Source organism: Perognathus longimembris, chromosome 1, assembly GCF_023159225.1.
Source record: "Perognathus longimembris pacificus isolate PPM17 chromosome 1, ASM2315922v1, whole genome shotgun sequence".
Lineage (NCBI taxonomy): Eukaryota > Metazoa > Chordata > Mammalia > Rodentia > Heteromyidae > Perognathus > Perognathus longimembris.
The window spans coordinates 105760600-105785786 of NC_063161.1; the positions used below are offsets into that span (position 1 = coordinate 105760600).

The following is a 25187-nucleotide window of genomic DNA, read 5'->3' on the forward strand; positions in this document are numbered from 1 at the left end:
AGCTAAAGGCAAGATTGAATCAAGGCCACCAGTTGTTCCACTCATCCAAGGAACTTGAGGAGTTGCCAAGAATGGAGTATATGCCATCCTAGAACTGGGCTAGGGCAAGGGACTGGCCCTCCAGAGAGCTTCTGGGGTTCAGACCCAAGACCAATGAGGTCACCTCAGATCTAGCACTGACATAATTCTCCCAGGGAGTGTAGGTGGGTATGAACTCTATGCCTGGACTCTAATTTCCTGCCATTGCTAATCTTGATACCAAAGTGGAGGAGGTTCATGCTGTCACACCAATACCTCCAATTTCATGACTGGAAAATATGAACTGCCAAGTGACCACCCGCCCAGCAGATTCAGGAAGTTAGCAGGCATGACCAATTATACCTAATAGTAAAAAATTAAATTTGATTGCAAATGATGTATGGCCTTTTAAGTACCAATGCCACATCTGGGCAGTAGCCATTTACACCAGTAATCCTAGCTATTCAGGAAGCTGATATCTGAGGATCAAATTTGAGGCCAGCCCCGAGAAAAAAGTCTATGAGGTTCTTATCTACCATTAACAAGCAAAAAGTTATAAGTGGGGGTGTGGCTCAAGTGTCAGAGCATCACCCTTAAGTGAAAAAGCTAAAGTACAGCACAAGGACACTTGATTTCAAGGCAATATTAGTGAGTGTGCACATGCACGCGCGCACACACACATGTCTAACCACAGTTACTTAGCCAGTCAGTTGCACAGTGAAGATTTTGTTTCTTTGTGATCTCTTTTTCCCGTGACCAAAAATGAAGCTTAATTTCATTGCCAAGTGTAGAGGATGAAGAATAAACACCAAACAGAAACTGTGCCTCCTAGGGGCTCTCTAAAATAATCTGAAGAATAATCTGATTTAGTAATCTGAAGGGAGGAGGATACAGAACTGAAAAGATGTTGTTTTCCTTCCTATTCTAGGCCAAGGATGCCCTGTCCCTACTTCTTCCTTCTTGATTGTACCTACTAGGAACATGTGATTCATTCCCACTAAGTTTTAGTGGGGGACATGATTACATGATACCAAAGGGTAGAGAACCAGGTCATGACAGATAAGAAATATCACCATCTTCCAGTCATAACTAAGCTTTATTATAATATTTTCCAGAATTTTCAGACCATCACTACAACTACAAACTTGTAGGCAAGGTTATTTTTATAACTGCAGAGTAAATAAAATATAATAGAGAATGACATTATAACAATTAATACGCTTTAGATAGAAATATACATGTTGAGATTTCACACATACAAAAATCATGCTCTGCAAATACTTTGTCTACACACCATCTTTGTGGACTACTGAATTCCAGGACATGTCTTCAAGGATTTACATGTGTATTTCCAGAGAGATTACATGGAGGCAACACATTAGAAATTTTGGGGAGGAGAGGGAAAGTATCACAGAGTAATTTTTAAAATACTTGATATGTTTTAGTTCTATAAAGAATGGGCATTTTGTAAGTATTACAAACAGTGAAACAAATATACTAGCTTACAGATATGTACAGTTTACTACTTTCAACTTTAAAATGCAGGAAGGTAAGTTATATAATATACATAATTTTAGATATAATGAACAATTCAATATTGCTCTGGTGTTGGCCTTGCTGCATTGTATGCATGCCCATGGCTTGTCACTAGATGGAAAGGGGACCAGTAGGGACAGAAAGGGAACTCATGGAGCCCCATGCTGAATCCCAGAGTGCCATCATCTTCAAAGCAGTATTTTGAGTTTTATAAGATACTGGGGCTAGGTCAAAAGCTTCTGTGCCCTTGTGCAATGTAGGATGTGGTCTCAAGAACCAAGACTCCTTATTTGGAGATGGGGTGCATACAAATGCTAGAAACAAACCATCAATGGCATTAACTCCTCAAGCCCTGAGTCAGGAAGGAGCTCCTAAAGATGAGGTTGTCATCCTCAGTCTACATAATGATCTGAGAATGAAGCCCTGGGATGGAGGCTTCCCCAGCCTACCTTTCTCTCCTATAAACTCACAGGCAAAATATAAAGGAAGACAAAATGTATCTTCAGTGAGCTCAGATTGTCAATAACTGCAAGCTTCTCATACTGTTGATAACCTCAACACTTAAAACTGTGGAGTCTGACTTTAAAAAGATAAAAGAAATCCTGACTCAGGATCAGTAGGAATGGCTTATGATCAAATCTTTATCAATACATGGCAAAGGCCGTATTTCACTGCTAACCAAGAACCCACCCCAAAGTATATGTTCCAAGTTGGCCATGAATTTCTGGTCTTTCTTCTACTTCTTGCACACTCAAATAGCAAGTTGATCATCTCAGAGAACAGGATTTTTTTTTTAAGTATGGACAAGTTAAAAGAAGCTGATATTCCAGAACATCCAACAACTCATCTCTTTGCAAGTGTGAAAGAATGGCCTTTTGGAACAAAAGTTCCTGCACGAGGGACTTAATGGGGTCATGGAATTGCTCCAAAGATTCTACACTCCCTGATGGCTCCCATACCATACCATGCCCTTCCTTTCTCAGTGTGACTCTTTCTCTAGGTAAAGACAGGAGGGTTCTGTTCTAGAAGACCAAGGAGATGGTAATTACCATGGAGCCAAATGGTTCTCAAAGGCACTTCCCATACACAAATGGCATCACCAGTGTGGGTTGTAGGTAGAGCAGAGAGGACATAAGCAGAAAAGGGAATTGAATTAGAAAGGAAAGCTAGGCGGTTCTGAGATCTCAAACAAGTGTGTTTTGGAAGATGGTGGTGTTCACATGGCTGTCATCTGCATGGGAGGAGAGGTAAAAACAGCAAGTATGGAAGTCAGTCTTCACATCCCTCCCTTGCCCCCTACAATCCCACGAGGAGGTACTGCAGCTTCCTCTGCTTCCCCAGCAGGAAATCGAAAGGACAGTGGGGAGAAAGAGGATGATCCAGCAGACAGGGATGACATGTGTTTGTTCTGTCAACAGAAATAGAACTCACAGGTTCTGTCAGTGGGAATTTTCAGAAGGCAGAGCCTACTCAGACTCTTGGATGGCAGATGGGTTGAGCTGAGCAGGCCATGCTAAGGACACAGCAGCCAGCCTATCTGCAATCTCCCTCACCTCCCACGCCAGCAGGAAGTAGTGGTGGCTGTAATTTGGTCTGAAGGATTAAGGGTGCACACACAACCATTAGGAAGAGATTGTTGTTCCTAGGATGAATACGGCTCTGACAGGACACATGGAATGGATCATGCAAGGGAATTTACTATTCATTAAAAATGCATTTTCCAGGAAAACACTTCCGAGAGCAATACATCGTGAAAGACACAGTGTATAACTTCTGCTTCAAAGGATTTCATTAAGGTGTAAAGTGTGGCTTACATATGTGTTGGGTCACTTAGAAAACTGAATGTGCTTCTGGTCATTGGGTGGCCCTTTGTTGGCTGTTGGCCAGCTGGGTACACATCAAGTTATTTAAGAGAAGAAAACCATCTTGGAGGGAGGAGGAAAACAAGTCTAAAAATATCTATTTGATTGGCTTTTATTTAAAATCTGAGGGCTGGAAGAAATTACAGCCCTCCCAGGTCTAAAGCAAAGAAATTTCACATTTCTAAAATCCTTAAAGCATCACACCATGGAACAGGATGGTGATGTTTTAATCATGTCACCATCTCTTTACTCAAAAACTGAAGAACTTGTGACACAGCATCATGACACTGGTGAGTATATGAAAATAGACATTCTAATAGGTTCACATCATGGTATTTGCTAACTAAGTCTACAGGTATTACAGACGCCCCTCAGGGCAGGTCAGATGAAAATGAGTGGGAAACAAACATCCTTTGGGGGAGGCTGTATTTCATCTTTAATTTGGCTTACAATGTATTTAAGTGGACCTTTATAGTCCAGTTTGGACTAACAGGTCTTCTCACTCTGCCACTACCTATCCTTCCCCCAAAGATGTTACTGAGAGGAGAAGATGCTCGGTGTGGGGATGGTACCATCAGCTCTGGCTAGCACGCACTCGCACACACGTGGGTGACATGTGTTCCTCTCAGCTTGTTCTGTGTATGTGGCTATGAGTTTCCCCAGCTTCCCAATGGCAAAAACCTGCTCAGAAATGGCTGCACCTCTCTGTTCCCTGGGATGCCAGGTGTGAGCAACTCCAAGGAGGGTGGCTTATTGGTGGTGGTGTGGAATGCCTCTTGAAGGACACTAGGGTGTGTCTCAGCCAAATGCAATGTTTCACAGGTGGGCATCATACATGCTGCCCTGACAAGGGGGTTTCACGCAGGGAGGGGAGTGAGGCCCGGATGATAGCTTGTTGCTCTTCCTGCAGAAAGGGCTCTCACATGACCACACACTTGCCCTTGAGCTTCTCTTTCCTTTTCTGCTGCTTGCTCTTTTTGCCGTCGATCTGGAGGCTCACAGTCCTGCGCTTCTCCAGGTTGAGCAGCTCCTGAAAGAGCTCCTTGACATTGTGGTTAAGCTTGGCTGAGGTCTCCATGAAGGCACACTTCCACGTGCGGGCCAAGGCCTCTGCTTCGCTGCTCTGCACCTCTCGGCTGGGGCTCTCGTCACACTTGTTCCCCACCAGCATGATAGGGATGCTCTCCACATCCCCTTTGATTTCACAGATCTGCTCGTAGATGGGTTTCAGCTCTTCCAGGGATTGCCGGCTGGTGATGGAATATACCAGAATGAAGGCATGCCCCTTGGAGATGGACAGCCGCTGCATGGCAGGAAACTGGTGGCTCCCAGTTGTGTCAGTGATCTGCAGTGTACAGATGCTCTTGTCACAACTGATCACCTGCCGGTAGGTGTCTTCCACAGTTGGGATGTAGCTCTCCCGGAACGTGCCTTTCACAAACCTCAAGACCAGGGAGCTCTTGCCCACACCTCCTGCCCCAAACACAGCCACCCGGTAATCATTGCTCTGCTCAGGCATTTTGCTTGAAGACTCCAGCTATCAGTCAGGAAACACCTAGCAAAGGAACCAGATGTTGACAGCATTAATACAAATACAAATAAAACTTAATGTGTGTGTGTGTGTGTGTGTGTGTGTGTGTGTGTGTGTGGTGTGCCAGTACTGGGATTAGCCCACATGCCCTCCAATGGACAAATCAAGAAAATGTGATATCGATATGCCTATCTATCACTTATCTGATAGAAGTTTACTCATCCATCAGGAAGAATAATATTACATCATTTGCAGAAAAATGGATGGATCTAGAAAAAATTATGTCAAGTGAAGTAATTCAGGCCCAGAGAGACAAAGGATGCCTGTTATCTCTCACATGTAGAAGTTAGATCTAATTTATAAATATATATGTCAACATATAAAGGGCCATACACACACACAAACATATTAACTAAGGTATGAAATATGCATGAGAGAATTGCAATGGTGTCACTCCTTTGAGTAACTTACAGTTTAACAAAATGAACATCAGGAAGCTGCTACTTGAGGTGTCAAGGAGGAAGGTGAGGTTGGGGGAAGGGCACAGATAAATGAGGAGAGAAAGTGTGAGCAAATACTGCACACATGCATGTGTGTATATTTATGTAGGTATGTGTGTATACACACACACACAAAACTGACAAAATTAGTAGGGTTGGGAGAGATGGGGAGAATGATGAAAGGGATGACATTTATCAAGATGCATTGTACTTATAAACTGACATGTTAAATTGAAACTAAAAACCCTTTGCATAATTGCTTAATGGTACACAAAGAAAGAAAGAAAAGAAAAGAAAAACTTACAAAGGGCAGCTTTACTCTCTTGGTAGCTTATCCTAGCTTCTCAGGACACTGGGTGAGATCTGAGGATTGTAGTTAAAAGCCAGCCAAGGCAAGTAAGTCCCTAAGACTCTTATCTCCATTTAACTAGCAAAAAGCCAGGAAGTGGAGGTATAGTGCAAGTGGTAGAGTGCTAGCCATGAGTGGAAAAGCCAAGAGAGTGAGGCTCTCAGTTCAAGTCCCATTATAGACATGCACACACACACACACACACACACACACACACACACACACACACGAAGAAAGAAAGAGAGAGAGAAGACAATAAACTATGTTCTCATTATCCCAGCAAACATTCAGATGTTATTTAGAAATTTCTACAGGTTAAAACCCAATTAATTTGTTTAATCATGTTTTCCATAAGATGTTCATCTACTTTAAAGATAATTCATGTTTCTTTATTAAACATTCACCCTGAGCATGGCTGCTCATGCATAAACCATAGGCCCAGAGAAAAGATACAGTGAGCCCAAGAGATAAAAAGGAAATACAGGCAATTGTGATATGAGAAATTCACCTCACTCCTCTCAACATGCATATGCACATGCACACATGCACACACTCACATGCACACACACAAATCATAGCATATCTTTATTGTTTTGCCTGAAGTACTGGTCATAATAATAGTATTTTTTCTTTTCAAATACCATGAGAAGAAAACAAAGGAAGAGTAAAATCTTAGTATTTATTTTCTGTTTGATAAACTCACAAAATCTTTGGCACCTTACAGAAATCATTATGACTGTCTTTGTTGTACAATGTTAAAGCTGGGAACAAGAGAACAGAAATGTTATAATCCTGGTGTTACATAACTTCTAAAAAGTATGGGTACAGAACAGAGCCCTTGAGGAGAACTCCATAGCTGTCTCATAGGTTGTCTGTAGAAAGGGCTCTGTCATCTAGATGGTATGAGATCAGCTATGGCATAGATCATTTCCATCCAGTAAAACAAATTGAAAGCTAACCACAAAGCTGAGATCATTGTTTTCCTCACCAAATCTATGGTGAGTATAATATATGCTTTCTTTTTAACAAGCAGCAGGTGAAGATTACCAGCATAATTGTGTGAGTTACCTACCATTAGCCATTGAAAGTGAATGGAATGGAGTTTCTGTTCATTGCAGGAATCACCTTTAGTCTAAGGGATTTATTGCTGTGCTTATTTTACTTATAAACTACCAAATACTTTTCATCCTACAATTTCTTTAGCAAAGAAGGACACATGCTCAAATTCAAAGAATCAAACAACACTCCCATTGCTGTCCTCACAATAGGATAAGTAACACAGTAAAAGGAAGCATGTCATCTATCTTTTTTTGCAGGAGCAATAATAAGCATTATTAAGCAAAGTCATTTCCCTAGTACAGTAAAAATGGATAAGCCATAATTAATTATGGAGGGTAATGGATTTGAATAATGAATGTGTTTCCCAACAGAGAGAATGTCAGATAAAATCCAAGACGACAACTTCCGATTTCCCTGTCTACAAATTAGTTCCATGGAAAATGGAGTTGTTCATGGTACTATGGGATCCCAGGCCTACAAAAACACAAAAGAAGCATCAGTGCTAAACCAGAAAATAGATACCCAAAGTTTATGAACAACAAAAAGTTGTCTCTTTGGACATTTGGTTAAATCTGCTAAATGCTCACAAGATAATTAAGATCAATCTTAATGGTGCAGCATTATGACAAATTACCCTACAATTGAGATTTTTTTTCAAAAACAATCTCAGCATAAAGAATGATTTGAAGCTTCTCTCTGCACTCTCAAAGTGAAGCACCTTCACTGCTTAGAGGGCAATTCTTCCCATTCAGTTTTTCTTGCCTAGTTTAAGGTTTCTTAGCTACAGATTCAAGTGGAAGAAGCCAGTGGGAAAAGAACATGTCTGAACAAGTTTGGAATCCCCACATTAGGAAAACAGCTTCTGGTCATGGCGTAGGCACTTTTGTGAGTTTGCAGAATACACAGTCTGTGGAGTCAAGTTGTCTTCATAATTAAGCTTGCAACCAAAGTGTAGAAAGCAAATATTAAACATGAAATAGCTACTGCTATTCATTTGTTCAGAGAAATATCTATTGAGCTTTGGCCAAAGGCCAGGCTCTGGGAAAAAGTCCAAGGCACAGTGGTGCAGAGCAAGGACCACAGGCAGGGTCTCTCCTCCCATGGAACTTGGAATCAAGTGGAACAGACAGAAATCAGAAAGATAAGTTCACAAATATTTAATAAATCACATCACAGCAAGTGCTGACAAAGAGAGGTCTGAAGCAACCTCATCAAACCTGGGCTGCGAGGAGCAGTCTCCCTCAAGAGAAGATAAAGTACCACAGACATGAAAGGGGAGCAAGACTCAAGCAGATGACTGTGTGAGGTTCAAGACAAATTTATCAACTAGTTAGGGTAAATAACCCCATAGCAATCCTCAACTTTAATAGATTTTACCCAAGCTGTAATTGAGATTCTCACTTAATTAACAGACCCACTAATTTATGTTATAAACATACTTTATAATGTTTAACTTATTTTTGCAGGAGTTTGAACTCAGGGTCTTCAGTTGGATTGCTTGCTCTGCTAGTGCTATACTAGATGAGCCATGTCTCCAAACCTGCTTTTTGCTGGCTATTTTGGAAATAAAGTCTCACAGATTTTTCTGCCTAGTCTGGCTTCTAATTGTGGTCCTCTGGCTCTCAGCCAACTGAATAGCTAGTATTTCAGGAGTAAGCCAGTCCTGTTACTCTGTGGAAGGAAGCCAGTGAGTCTAGGCACCATTAACTAAGGTGAACACTGAGAAGAGGAGGAAGTTTAGGTTTACTTGGAAATTAATCAAATGAAGAATAAAGAAACAATAGAGGAAATCAACAGAACCAAAAGTTGACTCTTTTAAAGTATCTATAAAATTAACCAATCTTTAGCTAGAATGATGAAACAAAGAAAGGGAGAAGACTGAAATTAATAACTCAGAAACAAAACAGGAGATAATAGATGAAATTCATGATCATCATCATCTCACATCTAGATGACTTCACTGATGGATAAGCTGAATAGGAAGTAACATTTTTTTATTCCCTGTGAATCCACAATTATGCCTGATACCCAAATCAGGCAAAGTATTATAGACCAAATGCTTATGAATATATATACGCACACACACGTGTGTATATCCTTAACAAAATACTAGCAACATGAATCCATCAGTACAATAAAAGGATTATATATCATAGTCAAGTGTAATTTAAAGAATGGAAGTTGATTTAACATTCAAATACCAAATAATGTAATATACCATATTGGTAACACTTGCAAACTAAATCAAACCAAAATACAATATCCATTTGTCACACACACACACACACACACACACACACACACACACACACACACCCAGAACTAAAAACAATTTGCTTTATATTTAATAGTGAACAACTGAAGTGATCCCAAATCTAAGAAAGACAAAGGTGTTCACTCACTCGTATAATATAATGTCCATTAAATATGAGAAAGAGGAGTTAGGCAAGAAAAATAAACCATATCCACACTGGAAGTAATAAATGAAATTGCCCATCCCATCTACAAGTGACATGATGAAGAGAATCATATGGCATCGCCTAAAAAAAACCCAAAAACCATTGAACCAATAAACTGTTTCATCAGGTTTTTAGAACACAAAACCACCATTGTATTTTTAAACTACAATTGGAACAATCTGAAAACGAAAGGAAGAAAGTAATTCCATCTATAACATCGAAAATAAAAAAGCATTTAGAAATAAATTTAGCAACAAGGTAAAAAAGTTATACCTAAGAAATATTATTAAATCAGAAAAATTCAAACAATGAGACTACCTACTATGTTCACATATCAGATACTTAATGTCAGGACCTCCACATTCCCTAAGTGACCTATAGAGTCAATACAATCCTTAAGAATGCCCACTGCTGCTTTCCAAACACAGGCAGACTGATACCAAAATTGATATGAAAACATGAGACTCAGAATAGTCCCAGCAATGTCAGAGGAAATAAAAGGAAAAAAGCTAGAGGACTCATACTTTAAACTCACTACCAGGCTAAATAATCAAGATATGTAGTTCTAGTACAGAATAGACATTATAAATGCATATAATTCAGAATCCAGAAAGAAACCATCACATCAATAGATAGCCAGAAACATTCCAAGAAAATTCAGTGGAGAAAGAATAGTGTTTGCTACAAAGGAAATATTGAATGACTGAATAGCAATGTGCAAAAAAAATGAAGTTAGATCCTTTCCTTACACTATGCAATAATTTACACAAAAGAGATCAAAGATGTGAATGTTAGAAGTGAAACCACAAAACTCTCAGAGGAAATTGTAAGTACAACCTTTATAATTTGGGGTTAGACAATATTTTTGCTTTGTTTTTAATAGGTGACACAGCCATTCATATGTACGCTTTCTTTCCTAGGCTCTGACCTTCCCCCTTTTCCAGAAGCCTTTCACCAGTGTTATCTCATATTGGTTTAAATGAGAATGCCCAACAAATTTTGCTGCTCTCTATGCGTTTCTGAAACACCTCCGTTTCAGTGTGTGTTCTCTGGTAGATGTTCCATCATGTATGGCTCCTCCACTTCTCACCACCATGTCTTCTGGGCTCTGGTTTTCTGTGATGATGAAAGCGTGTTCACATTGTCTGGAGAAGAGGTTGGGTGGACCTCTGTGAAGAAGCCCAAGTCTGCTTTGGAGCAGTTTTGCCTCTGCCTAGGAAGGCTACCCAAATGTCTTTTTCTTTTCCTGAACTTATTTGAGCTAAATTGTGTCTACAGTCTGTTACCTGCCTAAAAATATCACACAGAAGTCAGGCATTTGTTGGTGGCTCACATATGTGACTACACAGGAGGCTGAGATCTAGGATTCTGGTTTGAAGCCCAGCTGGGCAGAAAAGTCCATGAAACTCTTCTCTCTGATTAACCACCAAAAAGTGAAGCTGTAATTCCAGTGGAAGAGTATTAGCCTTGATTGAAAAGGCTGTAGGGCAGTGCTCAGTTCCTAAGTTCAAGCTCTAGTTTATACAAGGCAGATAAAGAGAAGACCACTGAAATAGAGCATGTCATCCACCACAAAGTAGCACATGGTATAACGCTTTATGTCCACATCATTCCAAGCAGACATTTTCAGTGCTGAAAGTGGGTGAGGGTTATACTAGCCTACAGAACTGGATTCCAGAGGTGGGAGGGCATTCTTTGACATCTGGAGGTCGCAGATAGTTCCTATTCAAGAAGAACCTTAGCCCTTAGGTCCCCGGGAATGAAGTAGAATGATCATCTCAGGTAAGATAAAATACAATCTTTATCTGTGTAACACTCAGAATTAATCTTACTTACAAAAACAAACACACTCAGCTTTCAATATTTACAGCTCCTACATCTGTATATTCAACCATAAATAAAAAGAGAGGGAAAAAGTGGTGGCCAATACAGATCATGTGGCTTTGTGTTATTCCCTAAGCAATACAACCTAACAAGTAATGTGCACCACACATGCTAATGTTAAGTGACCTAAAGGGTATTTGACGTCAATGGGGAGGGTGTAAGGGGTGTGTGTGGGTCCTAGAGCATCATATATGAGGGGCTTCTAGTGTTAAGGCTTCTAGTATTCTAGGAGCAAGGGTTTCTGGGGCCCCTGTGGATGTCAGGGGTTGACTGCAGTTGACCCTGGGAAAAAAGTGAAGAACAAAAGAGATAGCTCTTTAGGAGTGACCATCTGGGAGAGCCTGTACTGGTATTTTGTGTACTGACCTGCCAGAAATACCCAGTTACACACCAATTACAAAGGTTCAGTCATTTCCTAAAGCAAATAAAGAATTCTCACTGGCAATTTCCATGTTGGCTTTTCAGGATGCTTTCTCCTCTTCATAACAGAATTGCTATTAACTTCAAGTGAATTCTGTAAAGTTCGCACTGGAGAGCTCATTTCAGTGATTACTAATACAAAGTGAATGAACCATGGAAGGTAAAAAAGACAGATTCTGACTGTATAATGACATAAATATAGATGTCTTTAAAAGAAATTGAGAAACAACTTCAACCAAGTATAAGTTCCGTAAGTAAAATACAGTTCTTTAGGTCAGATATGCAGAGAGAGAGAGACAGACAGACAGATGGACAGACAGAAACAGAGACAGAGAGAGATGATAGATATACATAGACAGAAGACAGATATAGACAGAATACATATTTATGTATAAAATCTCAGCTTAAAGGTCTATTCCATGTATCTTCTCTAGCTGAACCTAAAACATGAAAGTTTTGCTTGAGAGAGGAAAGTACCTGAACTCCTCCCCCCAAAATAAAAAGTAAATTAAAAAAAATTAAGCCAGGAACTAGTGGCTAACATCTGTAATCCTAGCTACTGAGGAGGCTAAGATCTTGAGGATTGTGATTCAGAAGCCAACACAGACAGGGAAGACCATGAGAGTCCATCTTTAATTAGCCAGCAAAACACTGGGCTCAAAGAGTGGCTCAAGGGAGGGGGGTATGAGGGACAAGGTAACAAACAGTACAAGAAATGTATCCAATGCCTAATGTATGAAACTGTAACCTCTCTGTACATAAGTTTGATAATAAAAATTTGAAAGAAAAAAAAAAGAGTGGCTCAAGTAGTAGAGCACCAGCCCTGAGTAAGCAAGCTAAGTATGAGGCCCCTGAGTTCATGCTTGGGTAGATTTAAACATCTCTAGTTTAGCTGGGTGCTGGTAGCTCACATGTGTAATCCTAGCTACTCAGGAGGCTAAGATCTGAGGATTGCAGTTCAAAGCTACTGCGGCAAGAAAGTCTGAGGCTCTTCTCTCTAATTAACCACTAGAATATCAGAAGTGATGCTATGGCCCAATGTGGTAGAGCACTAAGTAGCCTTGAGCAAGAGAGCACAGGGACAGCACCCAGGCCCTGAGTTCAAGCCCAACAACCAACCAAAAAGGAAAAAAAGGAAAAGAAAGAAAAGAAAATCTCTGATTTGTGTGTCTCAAAAGGATAAAAGCAAAGTTCTTCTTGTAGAATCTTGTCTCTGGAGACAATCTCCTGGCACTTTCAGGGCCTCGGGTGCTCCTTACAACATGAGCAAACATCTGTGAGAATGGAACACGTAGAGTGGGAGACTTCTTGAAATGAAGGACTGGAATAAATTATTTTTAGGAGATTCATTTCCAAGTTTCTCATTTGCCAAGAGGCAAATAAACGCTCAGCCTCAGATTTGCTGACGTTTGAAGCAATCTCATTTAGGGAAGGCAGGATGGCATGTAGCCAGAACACTTTAAGACTGGCCAGATCCTGGCTGCATTGAAGGCAATGTAGGCTCTATTTATCTTTTCCACGTAAGTAAAGGAAATGAAAACGACAATCATATAAACAATACATGACATGGGTGCCCTAGCTGGAGGACCAGTTACCCATACCCAGTCAGCTCAGTAAGCTAGCTCCTGTGGGAAGGAAGCAAGTACCAAAGCATTAGGCAACTGGGCACAGAATTATCATCACAGGGAAAGGGGTCAGGTAGGGTATGATGGCTGGATGTGCTGTGTGCAAGCCAGCACATCCCCTTATTGACAGAAGGTTGGAACATATGTGTGGATTTGCTTGGGTACATTTCTAGCATCAGTCAAATAAAAGCTTACAAAATTGGCAAATGACTAAAACAAGATGTTTTAAAAGTTATTATTTTCTTGTTCATGACGTTTTGGTTTCCTGTAAATCCAAGGTTTACTCTGTTCCTTTTTAAGTGTGTGTGTGTGTGTGTGTGTGTGTGTGTGTGTGTGTGTGTGTACTGGAGCTTGAACTCAGAGCCCCAGGCTCTTGCTCAGCTTTCTTGCTCATGATGGGCATTATACCACTTAAAACACATCTCCAGTTCAACTTTTCACTGGATAAATGGAGATGAAGTCTCATAAACATTTCTTCCTCAGCTGGCTTCAAACCACAGTCCTCTATACCTCAGCATCCTGAGTAGCTAGGATTACAAGCATTAACAACTAAGCACCTGCAAAGAGTTTTAGGTCATTGATATTTAGGCCATTGATTAATTTTGAGTTCATTGTAGGAAAAATGTGCAGCTTTCTTCCTTTAAATGTGGGATGCAGTTAGTTGTCCCACTATGGTCTGCCTACTACAGTGATGATCTAGCACTTTTGTCAAAAAACATTCAACTGTAACCATGAGGGTTGACATTGACCTACATATCTATGAATATGCCAGTACCACACTATTTTGTTTTCTGTAGCTTTGCCTTATGTTCTGTAGCTTTGCAGTATGTTCTAAAAATTAAGAATTGGGGATCTGTTCTCAATTTTTTTCTTCTCCTTGTGAGGACAAGGAAATGAAACTATATGCAGGTACTAGGGCTTAAATTTGGGGGTTTGAACTCTCCCTTGGCACTCTGCCACTTGAGCCCCACCTCCACTTTGGCTTTTTGTTGGTTAATTGGAGATAAGACTCCCAGCCACCTTTCTGTCTTAGATCACTTTGAAGTCAATCCTCAGATCTCAGCCTCCTGAGTAGCTAGGAGTACAGTTACCACCAGTGCCCAGTACTTTATTCCTTATCTGAGATTATTTTAGCTGTTCAAGACCTCTTTATAATTCCACATGAACAGATTTTTTTAAAAAAGCTTGATCCAAGTTAAAACTGTGTGTGTGTGAGGGCCAGCACAGGGCATGACTCTTGAACTCAGGGCCTAGGTGCTGTTCCTTAGCTTTTTCTCTCAAGGCTGATGCTCTACCACTTAAACCATACCTCTACTTCTGGCTTTTTGCTGGCTCATTGGAGATAAGAGTCTTAAAATCTTTCCTGCCAGTCCAGCTTCAAACCATGATCCAATCTTCAGATTCCAGTCTCTTGGATAGATAGGATTACAGGTGTGTGCCACTAAATTAAGAACTTTCATGCAACCAAAGATATTGTCAAGAAAGTAAAAAGAATCTGAAAAATGGAAGAAAATGTAAATAGAAAATCTCAAACTCAAAAAGCTCCAGTATCTAGAAAGAAGAATGCTTATAACTGGACAACAAAACACAAAGCAACCTACTAAATAAAGCCAGGACAAAGAACCTGGGTAGACATTTCTCAAAAAAAAAAAAAAAGATATATCAATGACTAACAAGTTCACAGAAAGATATTCAACATCATTCATCTCATCAAAAACTACTGTGAAGTGTAATTCATATCCACTCACAATTACTATGCAGTTAAACAGAAAATAACGAATGTGAGGAAAACATCTGGAAAAATGGAAACACTTTTTGTATTGGTGGAACTCAGAAATGAGGATGTAGCCCCTGTGGGGTAAAATTTAAAGATAGAGTTACCACATGATATAGCAATTCCACTACCAGGTAGATACCCAAAAGAGCCAGAACAGAAAGATTACCCAGCTATTTATTTGCAGATGCATTATTCAGAATATCCAAGAGGTGGAAGCAATCTAAATGCCCTTTGACAGATAAACAGAATGAAGTATATACCCAGAAAGGAATGCCATTTAGCCTGACCAAAAAAAGGGAATTCTGACACATTACAACATGAAGGAACCTTATCACTCGATATAATTACCAAGTGACAAAAGTTTCGATAAGACAAATACTATATCACTGCACTTATAAGTGGTATCTAGAGTCATGATCTAATTCACACAGACAGGTAGCAGGAGCTAAAGAAATCATGCATTTGGACTGTTTTGTTGTTATTTTACTTTTTATTTATTTAGCTTTGATTTTGTGTGTGTGCCATTACTAAGGCTTGAACTGAAGGCCTAGGTGTTATCCCTTAGCTTTTTCACTCAAGGCTAGAGTTCCACCATTTGAGCCTTAGTTCTACCTCTGGCTTTTTGCTTGTTAATTAAAGAAAAGAGCCTTGCAGACTTTCCTGCCCTGGGCTGTCTTTGAACCATGATCCTCAGATCTGAGCCTCCTGAGTAGCCAGCAATGCAGGCATGAGCCACCGATACCTAGCCTGCCTAGTTTTCTTTTGTAGCCATTGGCAGCATCCTCCTTCCAGCTAGCCAGTCCAAGTACCCGATGCCTCCATGTTTCCTGAGGTCTCAATCTACTCTGCAAGCCACTTCTGTCAGCAACATCTTCAAAAGACCTGTAGATCCAACCAAGTTGCCCGCCGCCTCCCAAAAAACTATCCAGGTGATTGTCTCTTACCTGGATTCCTGCAGTCACTTCCCTTGTGGTCTATTTGCTGGAGGCTCTGAACCATTCGGATCCATTCCCCCCCTGAGAGCCAGAACATGATTTATATTCTCCATCCCTTCCATTAGCTGTTCTGTCTTCCTGGGAGTTAACAGCTAAAAGGCTTTGTCCTCTGCCATTTACACTCATATTTACCACCCTACTGCTCCAGGCTCACTTTGATTCTCCTCCTGACACACTTCTACCTCAGAAACTTTGCCCTGGTTACTCCCTCTACTTGTTTTCCCAGACACCCACAGGACTCTGCCCCTGGCCTCCCACGGACTGTGTTTAAATACCCACCTTCTCAATGAAAATGTCCCTGAGCACCTATTCAATAACCTCAAAACAAACTTGGATGGTCTATAGCCTCCTCCTGCTTTATTTTCTCCCTAGAAAAGATCACTTTCTGGCATACTACATTATTTACTTTAAAAATAAGCATTTACTTCTACTATATAAAAGCTCTGTATGTGCTTCTTATTCATTCAACTCATTGCTACTGCTTTCTCCCCAAGGCATGAACAAACATAGCCTAGCCCCTAGGAAGTGTACACAAAAAATAAAATCTATACACTGCATGAATAAATCTGTAGTTTGCTTCTAGTAAACAGCCTGGGAAGAGAGGAGCAAGACCTGTGGGCAGAGAGCTCTGACTTCTTCCATGTTCCGGACATCTTTCATGTACTTGTGGAAGTTCCAGGGGCTTCAGTGGGCTGAACAAGCCCTTTGATGTGGTGGCTAGACCAAACCAAACAGGAAACCTGTGCACACAAAGTCATGAATTCCTCCTATGTCCTGCCCATGACTCTCTGACAAAGGATGCGTGAAGTCAGACCAAGGCTGTGTGCCCATGGCTTGAAGACATATTTGATAGAGACTGGGGGTCCCGGAGGGAGGAACTATGAGCACCATGGTCATCCAGGGGAAAACAATGAAAGTGGAGGCTGGGGCAGAAAGGACAGCAACCATTACATGGAGCTGACAATGAGCAGCCCTCGGAGAGGTTCAGGCTTCTGTGTAGAGAGAGGACAAATCAGGTCCAAAGCAAGCGTAGCTTAGATTAAAGTGATAGTGAAAAGAAATGAAGCAGTTATGATGTCAACAGCAGTTAAAAATGGCTTGGTGAAGCACGGTTAAAAGACAGAATGACAACAACCTTAGCCATAAAGGGAATGTTAATCAAAACCATACTGACATTCTATCTCACCCCAGTCAGAATGGCCATCTTCAAAAATATAAACAACAAATGCTGGATGAGGATGCAGAGAAAAAGGAATCCCAGTACAATGTTGGTGGGAACATAAAGGAGTGTAACCACTATGGAAATCAACATGCAGTTCTCAAAGAAAAATAAAAGCAAACAATAGAGCTACTCAATGATCCAGCAATACCACTCTTGGACATTTATCCAAAGAAATGTAAGTTAGAATATGACAGAAGCACCTGCACATCCATGTTCCTTATAGCCCTGGTCATAGCAGTCAAGCTATGGAAACATTGCCCTCCAACTGCTGAATCCATCAAAAATAACTATCAACCAAAAGTAAGAATGAAACTATATCATTTGCAGCAAGATGGATGAATCTAGGAATCAGTATATTAAGCCAATGAAGCCAGGTTCAAAAGAGCAAAAGTCACATATTTTCTCCTATGGATGGATGCCATACCTAATATATATATATATATATATATATATATATATATATATCTGTGTATATGTATTTATGTACATATGGTGTTTATATATGTGTGAAATACTATGGTAAAACCCCTTTGAACAAAACCTGGCTTGTCTAGGGTGTAGGTACAAGGGGGACAGGAAGAATAAATGGAGAAGGGAAAGGTTGGAGAATATAGTCAAAATACTTTATAAACTTTAGAAAGGGGGATGAGGGAAAAGGGAGAGTGATATGATGGAAACGGTGACTTCTGATCAAGATTTATTGTACATATAAATGGACATGTTAATGGGAAATCCCCTCATACAATGAATTGATGTCATTAAAATAAAAGAAGGAGTAGAATAAGAAGGGAACACCAAGGAAAATGAAGGTTTCCACGTTGGAGATCTGGATAAATGAGATTCTATGCCGTCCTGTTTCACTTAGAGGTGAGCTACCTTTGGAAAATGTGCAAAGCACATTGTGTGCGATGTGTGAACATCACATCATGACTAAGATGATGCAATTACTAGATGTGACCCATGGATTCATAGAAGAGTTGAATTATGATAAGAAGTAGAGTAAGGTATGTGGGAACATAAAAAGTGAAAGGAGGAATACACGCAGAAACACAGGAAGTGGGTCCAATAGTGCAAAAAAAGAAACCAGTATGACTTCCATTACAGAATCAGAAGAGTCATAAAAAAAATAACAGAGTGTTGAGAGAAGAATGGATTAACCATAGAGTGCAAGTTAGTTCAACAAAAAGAGGAAAATGTAGAGAAATAAATGAATATATTAAGGTTAATTTGAGAGCATATGTGATGGGCAGGTCAGAAAGGGCTGTGGCTGAAGGCCAGAAGCAAAGTACCGCTATTAGACAATGGCTACCTTCCAGCTTGTAAAGGAGAAGAATAAATCTAAGACACTGAGAAAGGGGAAGCCAGAAAATGCAGACCAGAGAACAACCTCAGTGTAAGCCAGAAACCCTCACTTCCCAGCAAGAGCCAGGGTGCTAGACAAGCATGTTTAGCATCCAAGGCCCCGTTCACAAATGAAGAATCTGAGACTCTGCCTAGCTCAATCACAAAGACTTGTTGCCTATTCTGGAACTGTTGGTATTCACATGTCCACACAAGTTTTACTGAGTTCACAACAGGGAAGATGGGAAGACATTCACAGAACCCTCAAAGACCAAAACTAGACAGGTTTGGGTTAGGACAAGAAAGAAAGATGTAGAGGAACTGAGCATCAGTACTCATCCCTGGAATCCCAAGCTATTCTGGAAGCTGAGGTCAGAGAATCAAGGTCCAAAACCAACCCAAGGAGAAAAACTGTGGAGATTCCATCTCTAGCTGATCAGCAATGAGCAGAGCTGGCGGTGTGGCTCAAGTGGCAGAGTACCAGCCATGAGCAAACAAGCTAATTGAGTATGAGGACCAAAGTTCAAGTCTTTGCATAGGCACAAAGAAAAAAAAAACTTTTAAGCCGTGAACATTATACCTAGACATATTGTTGACAACATAGTCTTCAAGAATGCATGGCGCCACCTAGATCAAGTAAGTCCAACAAGGCATCCTACCCTATTAGCAATAACTAACAAGGAACTCAGTGTTCCTAATTGTTGAAGAAGAAACTTTTTCCACATTTAACCCTATTGCCAAGCAACACTCACGTGTATCTCCTACTCCTACTCATGAAGATGGCTATGTGTGTTTTCTGACTCATCTAAAGGGTTACAGGTGCCACATAAAAGATCCGCATCTACCGTCAACAAGGCACAACTCCATGTCATCTAGCTAACACGTCTGGGAGAAAACATGACATCCTGGGGTATCTAAATCATTATTGTAATTTCACCCTAATAAAGGAATAAAAGTACTAAAAAGTTTGGCCAGTAAAAGCTGTCCAATGGGGCACTGAGGTTGGACAGAGGAGCACTGGCTGTATTGGTCTCTGTACATTTTGAGAGGAACTACTCAGAGATTAAGATGATTTTTGGTATTCTCAGGTGGAAAGTGGCAAAGAAGGAATATTTTGCCCTCCAAGGAATTGTTAGTTTTTGAGCTCTGATTAGTGTCTTCTGGACCATTTGAGAAGGTAAAAGAGAAAGGTGTGTGTGTGTGTGTGTGTGTGTGTGTGTGTGTGTGTGTGTGTGTAGCCAGAATTTGAAGTTACAGCTCAAATGATAGAGAACCAACCTGGAACAAAAAAAGTCAAGTGAGAGTGGGAGGCCTTGAGTTCAAGGCTTAGGACTGACACCGGACAAGAGCAAGAACAAGAGAGCAAGTAAGAGGTTAAAGAAGAAAGGTATATTGTGGTGTGAAGTGGTATGTGTGTTTGAGTGGATCTCAGTTTCAACAAAATGTTGTGGAGACCCCATCTCAACCAAAAAGTTAGGCATGAGCGTCAAATTATTCGTTAGCCTTCAATGATCATTCATTTTGTTTTATGTGGCATGCAAGTCTCTTGACTAGAAGCCTTGAAAGTGCTTGGAAGAAAGGCCCTCTAGCTCACTCGTCTTTACTCTTCCTACAAGCAAATTCTGAACAGATTGCATGAGCTCTTCTCCTTAATGCAGCCCAAGGCTTTCCTACAAATTCATATCATCCAAAGAAACAACATGAATGAGTTGTATACATCATTTAAAATGTGCTGTCAGTTAAATTTTAAAGCAGGTGAAGTGAATTTTAACGTATTCTTTAACCCAACTCATCAAAAGTAGCCATGGAAAGATATAATCATTAGAAGCACAGTAAAAGTTTCTTCTGTTTTCCTATGATAAGTTTTTTTTTTTTTTTTTTTTGGCCAGTCCTGGGCCTTGGACTCAGGGCCTGAGCACTGTCCCTGGCTTCTTCCCGCTCAAGGCTAGCACTCTGCCACTTGAGCCACAGCGCCGCTTCTGGCCGTTTTCTGTATATGTGGTGCTGGGGAATCGAACCCAGGGCCTCATGTATATGAAGCAGGCACTCTTGCCACTAGGCCATATCCCCAGCCCCCTATGATAAGTTTTGTACTTACAACTCATCTCAATTTGAGTTAGTTGTATTTCAAATGCTCAAGATAGCATAGTGGCCAGCACAGCTTGAGATAGTGAAACAATGGACATAGCAATTCAAAAGCCAGACCGTCAGGCATCATTGCACAAACATCATCAAAAATAAATATACAGTGGAGTTAAACTGATCTGAGATATGTGCCTTTCTTTTTGGAAGTGTGTGGAGCAATATTGGAATTTGAACTCGGAGCCTTATGCTTGCTAGGTGGATGGTATATCTTGTTCTCAATCCCTCTTGCCTTTAGTTATTTGTCAGGTAGTTGCTTGGGGCTGGGCTGGACTCTGATCTTCTTGCTTGTCTAGGGTCACATGCCACCAAGCCTAACTGTTTTGCTCAAACGGATATCTCTGCTTCCCAAGTAGATGGGATTACTAGTATGAACCACCAAGCTGGGTTTGTATCTTCTCCCTTCTTTGATTATAGCTAATTGTACTAAGTTGACTATTGTCAGTCAAACATCTTCCCTTTTGAAGACCAGCTACTTACCTGGGAAAATCATTATCAAAACCAATTAATGTCCTAGAAATCAGCCTTAAAGACACCTGTCTGGTCAGTACTCCTGTCTCAAAGGTACATGATCACTGCACAGGTCCAAGCTGCCTTGTGAGCAAAAGCTGAGTAACTGCTTATCTGAATTGAAAGTTGCAGGTTTCTTTGCAGGCAATCAACCCTCCAACCACACACAACCAAAGGCTTCCTTTTGCTACCAAACAATTCTTTGGTGCAAAAACATATACTGTATTTTTCTTGTTTACATCAGTAGGAAAAAAAATAGACTAATCTCCATTATATCAATCATGCCCCCCAAATTAGAAGAAACAATATGTGGTTTTGTGCCAGTACTGGGGTTAGAACTCAGGGCCAGGATATTTGTCCTTTAGCTATTTTTCCTCTCAAGGCTGGCATTCTACCACTTGAGCTCATAACCACCACGTCCAAGTTTTATTTATTTATTTATTTTGCTTGGTTACTTGGAGATAAAACTCTCATGGATTTTCCTGTCCCTAGCTATCTTTGAACCTTGGTCCTCAGATTTCAGTCTCCTGAGTAGTTGGGATTACAGGCATGACCCACAGTTTCTTTTAGATAAGAGAACTCCTGTGATTTTTCAAAGGTTTTAAGAGTTTAGCAGGAGGGGTGTCACTTACTGCTGAAATAATTCCTAAGGAAGGTGGATGGGAGGCAAAGAGAAGCAAAGGCTGAGCTGTGTCCTGGGTGAGGGCTGGGGGTTGGGAGTGGGGGTGTGAAATGGCATTGAATGGCCAGCCTGGGTTGCTTCTAGGTTCTGAAAGATCCTCCCAGAACTTGGCATTCCGTTTTTCTCAGTCTCACAGGAGAGGTAGGGATGCTACAGAAGCAGTCAGTACTAAGGAGATATTCTGGAGGCTTTTCCATTAACCATGCAAATAGAACCCCCATCTGCCAGGAAAACTGGAAAGTAGAACCCTCCCTGGCCCTTCTGCCCTTCCCTTCCTGTGTTCCTGGGAACACTGAAAAAGGAAGGCTCCAGCTCCTGTCTCTCTTCTGTTTCTATGATGGAACTGAGGCGTCTTCCTGAGCCCCCCCGGCTCATGGGGCCCCTTATACCTGCAGATAGTAAGGATTTGGATTTTGCGATTTCAGGGAACAACAACAACAAAGTAGTATGATTCCCCTACAAAAGTGTTCGATTTATTCCAATCTCATCCTCCTCTTTTCTCTCCCTCCTAGTCCACACCTCCTCCAATCCAAATGCCACTGAGGCACATTTGGACTGATTTGAAATGAAAAAGATTCCAGCCTTTTATTGTTACCTAGAAAACATTCATTTAAAATTTTGTATATATATTTTAAGTTTGATGTTTTGGCTTTATCCATGTCACCCCATCCCTCCAGTCAAATCAAGAGAGTTGTGATAGGCTAGACCAACAAGAACAGGGTCCCTTTCTAAAGATAACCAGGGCTCATGTGTAAAAGAAACTGCTCAGCCAAGACAGACGGTGTCACTGCACCTCAGGGTGGGAGGAAATTGAATTCCACCACGGAATTCCACACTGGGTTCCACCATGCAGGGGAGGTGACTAACGGTGTGGTGTGCTGCTGCTGGCGGCTTCGGGTTTGCACATCTCCCCAGCGCCCCCCACCCTACCCCACCCCATCCAAATTGGAATTTGAAAAAGCCAAGAGGGGAGGAGGGAAGAATAAACCTTTGGTGGGGAGCCGAGAGGGTAGAGCCGCTCCTCCGACAGCTGCACTTTGCAGGCCAGACTGGGGCTGTCCTCCATCCCTGTCACCCCCTGGGGACCCACAGATCTCACAGCAGGATGTGGCCGAGGTGCCCAAGCGCGGCTATGACCACAGGAAGGTGGACGGGAACCCGCGTGAACACCACGAGGCACATTGTTAGTGAAAACAGGTAGAGGGGCTCAGCCCAGCCCGCGAAGAAGTCCGGCAGGCTGCCTGCCCACTCACCAAAGCCCCTCGGGTACAGCACCCCACTACTGTTCATTGTCTCACTTTGGATCACCTTTCTGGATGACTTTTCCTAAATCCTTTCAGTCAACTTACCCATGCGTACAAATACCTACAAGCCTGGGATTTTTCCAAAAGGATAACTCCTGTCTAGAAGAGATTATTGTTGTTGTTGTTGTTATTATTATTATTGGAAGAGCATGTAAGGTAGCACGAAGCTCATCCTCCCTGACAAGGATGCACAAAGGCAGTGGCTTTCTGCACTTTGTCCCCCCACCCACCACCACTACCAACCTAACCAACTCCGGTATTTAAATGCTGACTCGCCCTCCCCGGTGCTGAGCCCCTTTCAGGGTGCAAATCATCCCAGCAAAGCAGCCCGAGCCCCAGCTTGGATAAGGCGATGGCACCGCCAAAGAGGAGAGCGGATGGGTTACCTGGGTGAGAGCCCAGCTCTGCTCCGCGCGCGTCTCCGGGAGCAGCTCGCTCTGGACGGGCGGCGCGGGGAGTGAGTGCGGCTGCGGCTGCTGGCGACGCGGGAGCGGCGCGCTCCTCCCGCCGCGGTGACGGTGACGCTGCTGTCAGCTGCTCGGCCGCGCTGCGCCCCTGCGCGCTGTGCGCTGCGCCCTGCGCCCCGCGTGTCTCTCGTCTCCGGTCTCCCGCTGGGCTGTGCTGCCCCGAGGGCCCGGCCTGACCCCGCCCAGCGTCCTCCTCCTCCCGGGCCTCCGGGCCTCAAGCTCCCTCCTCCATCGCTGACTTTGGGAGTTTGTGCTGCTGCAGTGGTGGCTCCGGCTTCAATGGCCGCCTGGTTCGTGTCCAAAAAGAGCGTGTAGGTGCCACCTACTGCATGCATCTGGGATAGATGGGGAGAACGGAAATTTTTCTGAAAATTCAATAAATTCAAAGAATGTCAGTGAAAGGAGAGCGGATTCTGTTTGAAATTGTTTTTCTTTGAAGTTCACCTAAGTAACTGTCATCCCATTTAACCCTGTAAGCCTTTCTTTGAGTTTTCAGATGCTAAATTCAAAACCTACTAAAGGCAGATATGAAAACGCCACACCCCAGCACCAACTACACAGAGCAGATTCATATACTCTCATTTAATAAGATCCTGTGACAAGAAAATCGCCACTGGCGATCATAGGTTACAATTGTAGGTTGGCCAAGTGATTTTATTGGGCTTTATTTTCTGGTAGAGATAGATAATTTTATTAGAGGTATTACTAGAAAACAGGTAGCTCAGAAGAAAGCATAATTTGGAGGGCAAACAATTTGGTGCTGATATTTGTAGGATGTTTCACAATACCATTGACCCGCATTAAATTAGTTATAAGGACCCAGGCAGAGTTCCAGATTTCTTCTCCTGATTAACTGCTCAGCCTGTGGTTGTTTTCGAATGTGCTAAGAGCTGAATAAGATAACATTTGCTCCTGTTCTCAGTGGGCTCTGGCTCAGAGAACATCACTTACTTCTTCTGATAATGTGTTGACTTTCTATGTGACCTCCAAAAGCCCTGAAGTTTATTTCCAAAGTAAATTTCTGCCCTGTCACTCACAGACAGTGAGCTTATTTTGAAATCCAATGTAAAAATTGTGCTTTTCACCCAGCAATTGTGGCTCACACCTGTAATCCTAGGGAGTCAGGAGGCTGAGATCTGAGATAACAGCTTCAAGCCATCCAGGGCAGAAAAAAAAATCCATGAGATTCTCATCTCTAATTAATCACCACACAGCCAGAAGCAGAGCCATGGAGCTGTTGCTGAAGTCCCAGCCTTGTATGAAAAATCTAAGGGGGAGTACTGGTTCCAGAGTTGAAGCTCTAATAACAGCACACACATAGCATATATAAATATATGTACATATATATGATAAAACAATACATGTGTATTATTGTATAGAAACTTAGTCACAAGAAACAAAGAAGCCACATTTTGAGAGGTTGCATTGTGAGTCTTTAGTAGAGAGCCAGCATGTGGTCTCCTGTCCCAAACACCTGCAGCCACTCAAATACACAACACTATTA

General features: G+C 41.7%; 1 protein-coding gene across 1 annotated transcript; it reads right to left on the reverse strand.

Annotated features, from left to right (window-relative positions):
* Positions 1–1067: 1067 nt before the first annotated feature.
* Positions 1068–23784, reverse strand: Diras2 (DIRAS family GTPase 2). The gene is made up of 2 exons (XM_048339876.1): positions 23603–23784; positions 1068–4971 (listed from the first exon to the last, which is right to left on the reverse strand). Exon 2 carries the CDS (start codon positions 4933–4935, stop codon positions 4336–4338), a length of 600 nt encoding a protein of 199 aa, XP_048195833.1. The 5' UTR covers positions 4936–4971; positions 23603–23784; the 3' UTR covers positions 1068–4335.
* Positions 23785–25187: the final 1403 nt, after the last annotated feature.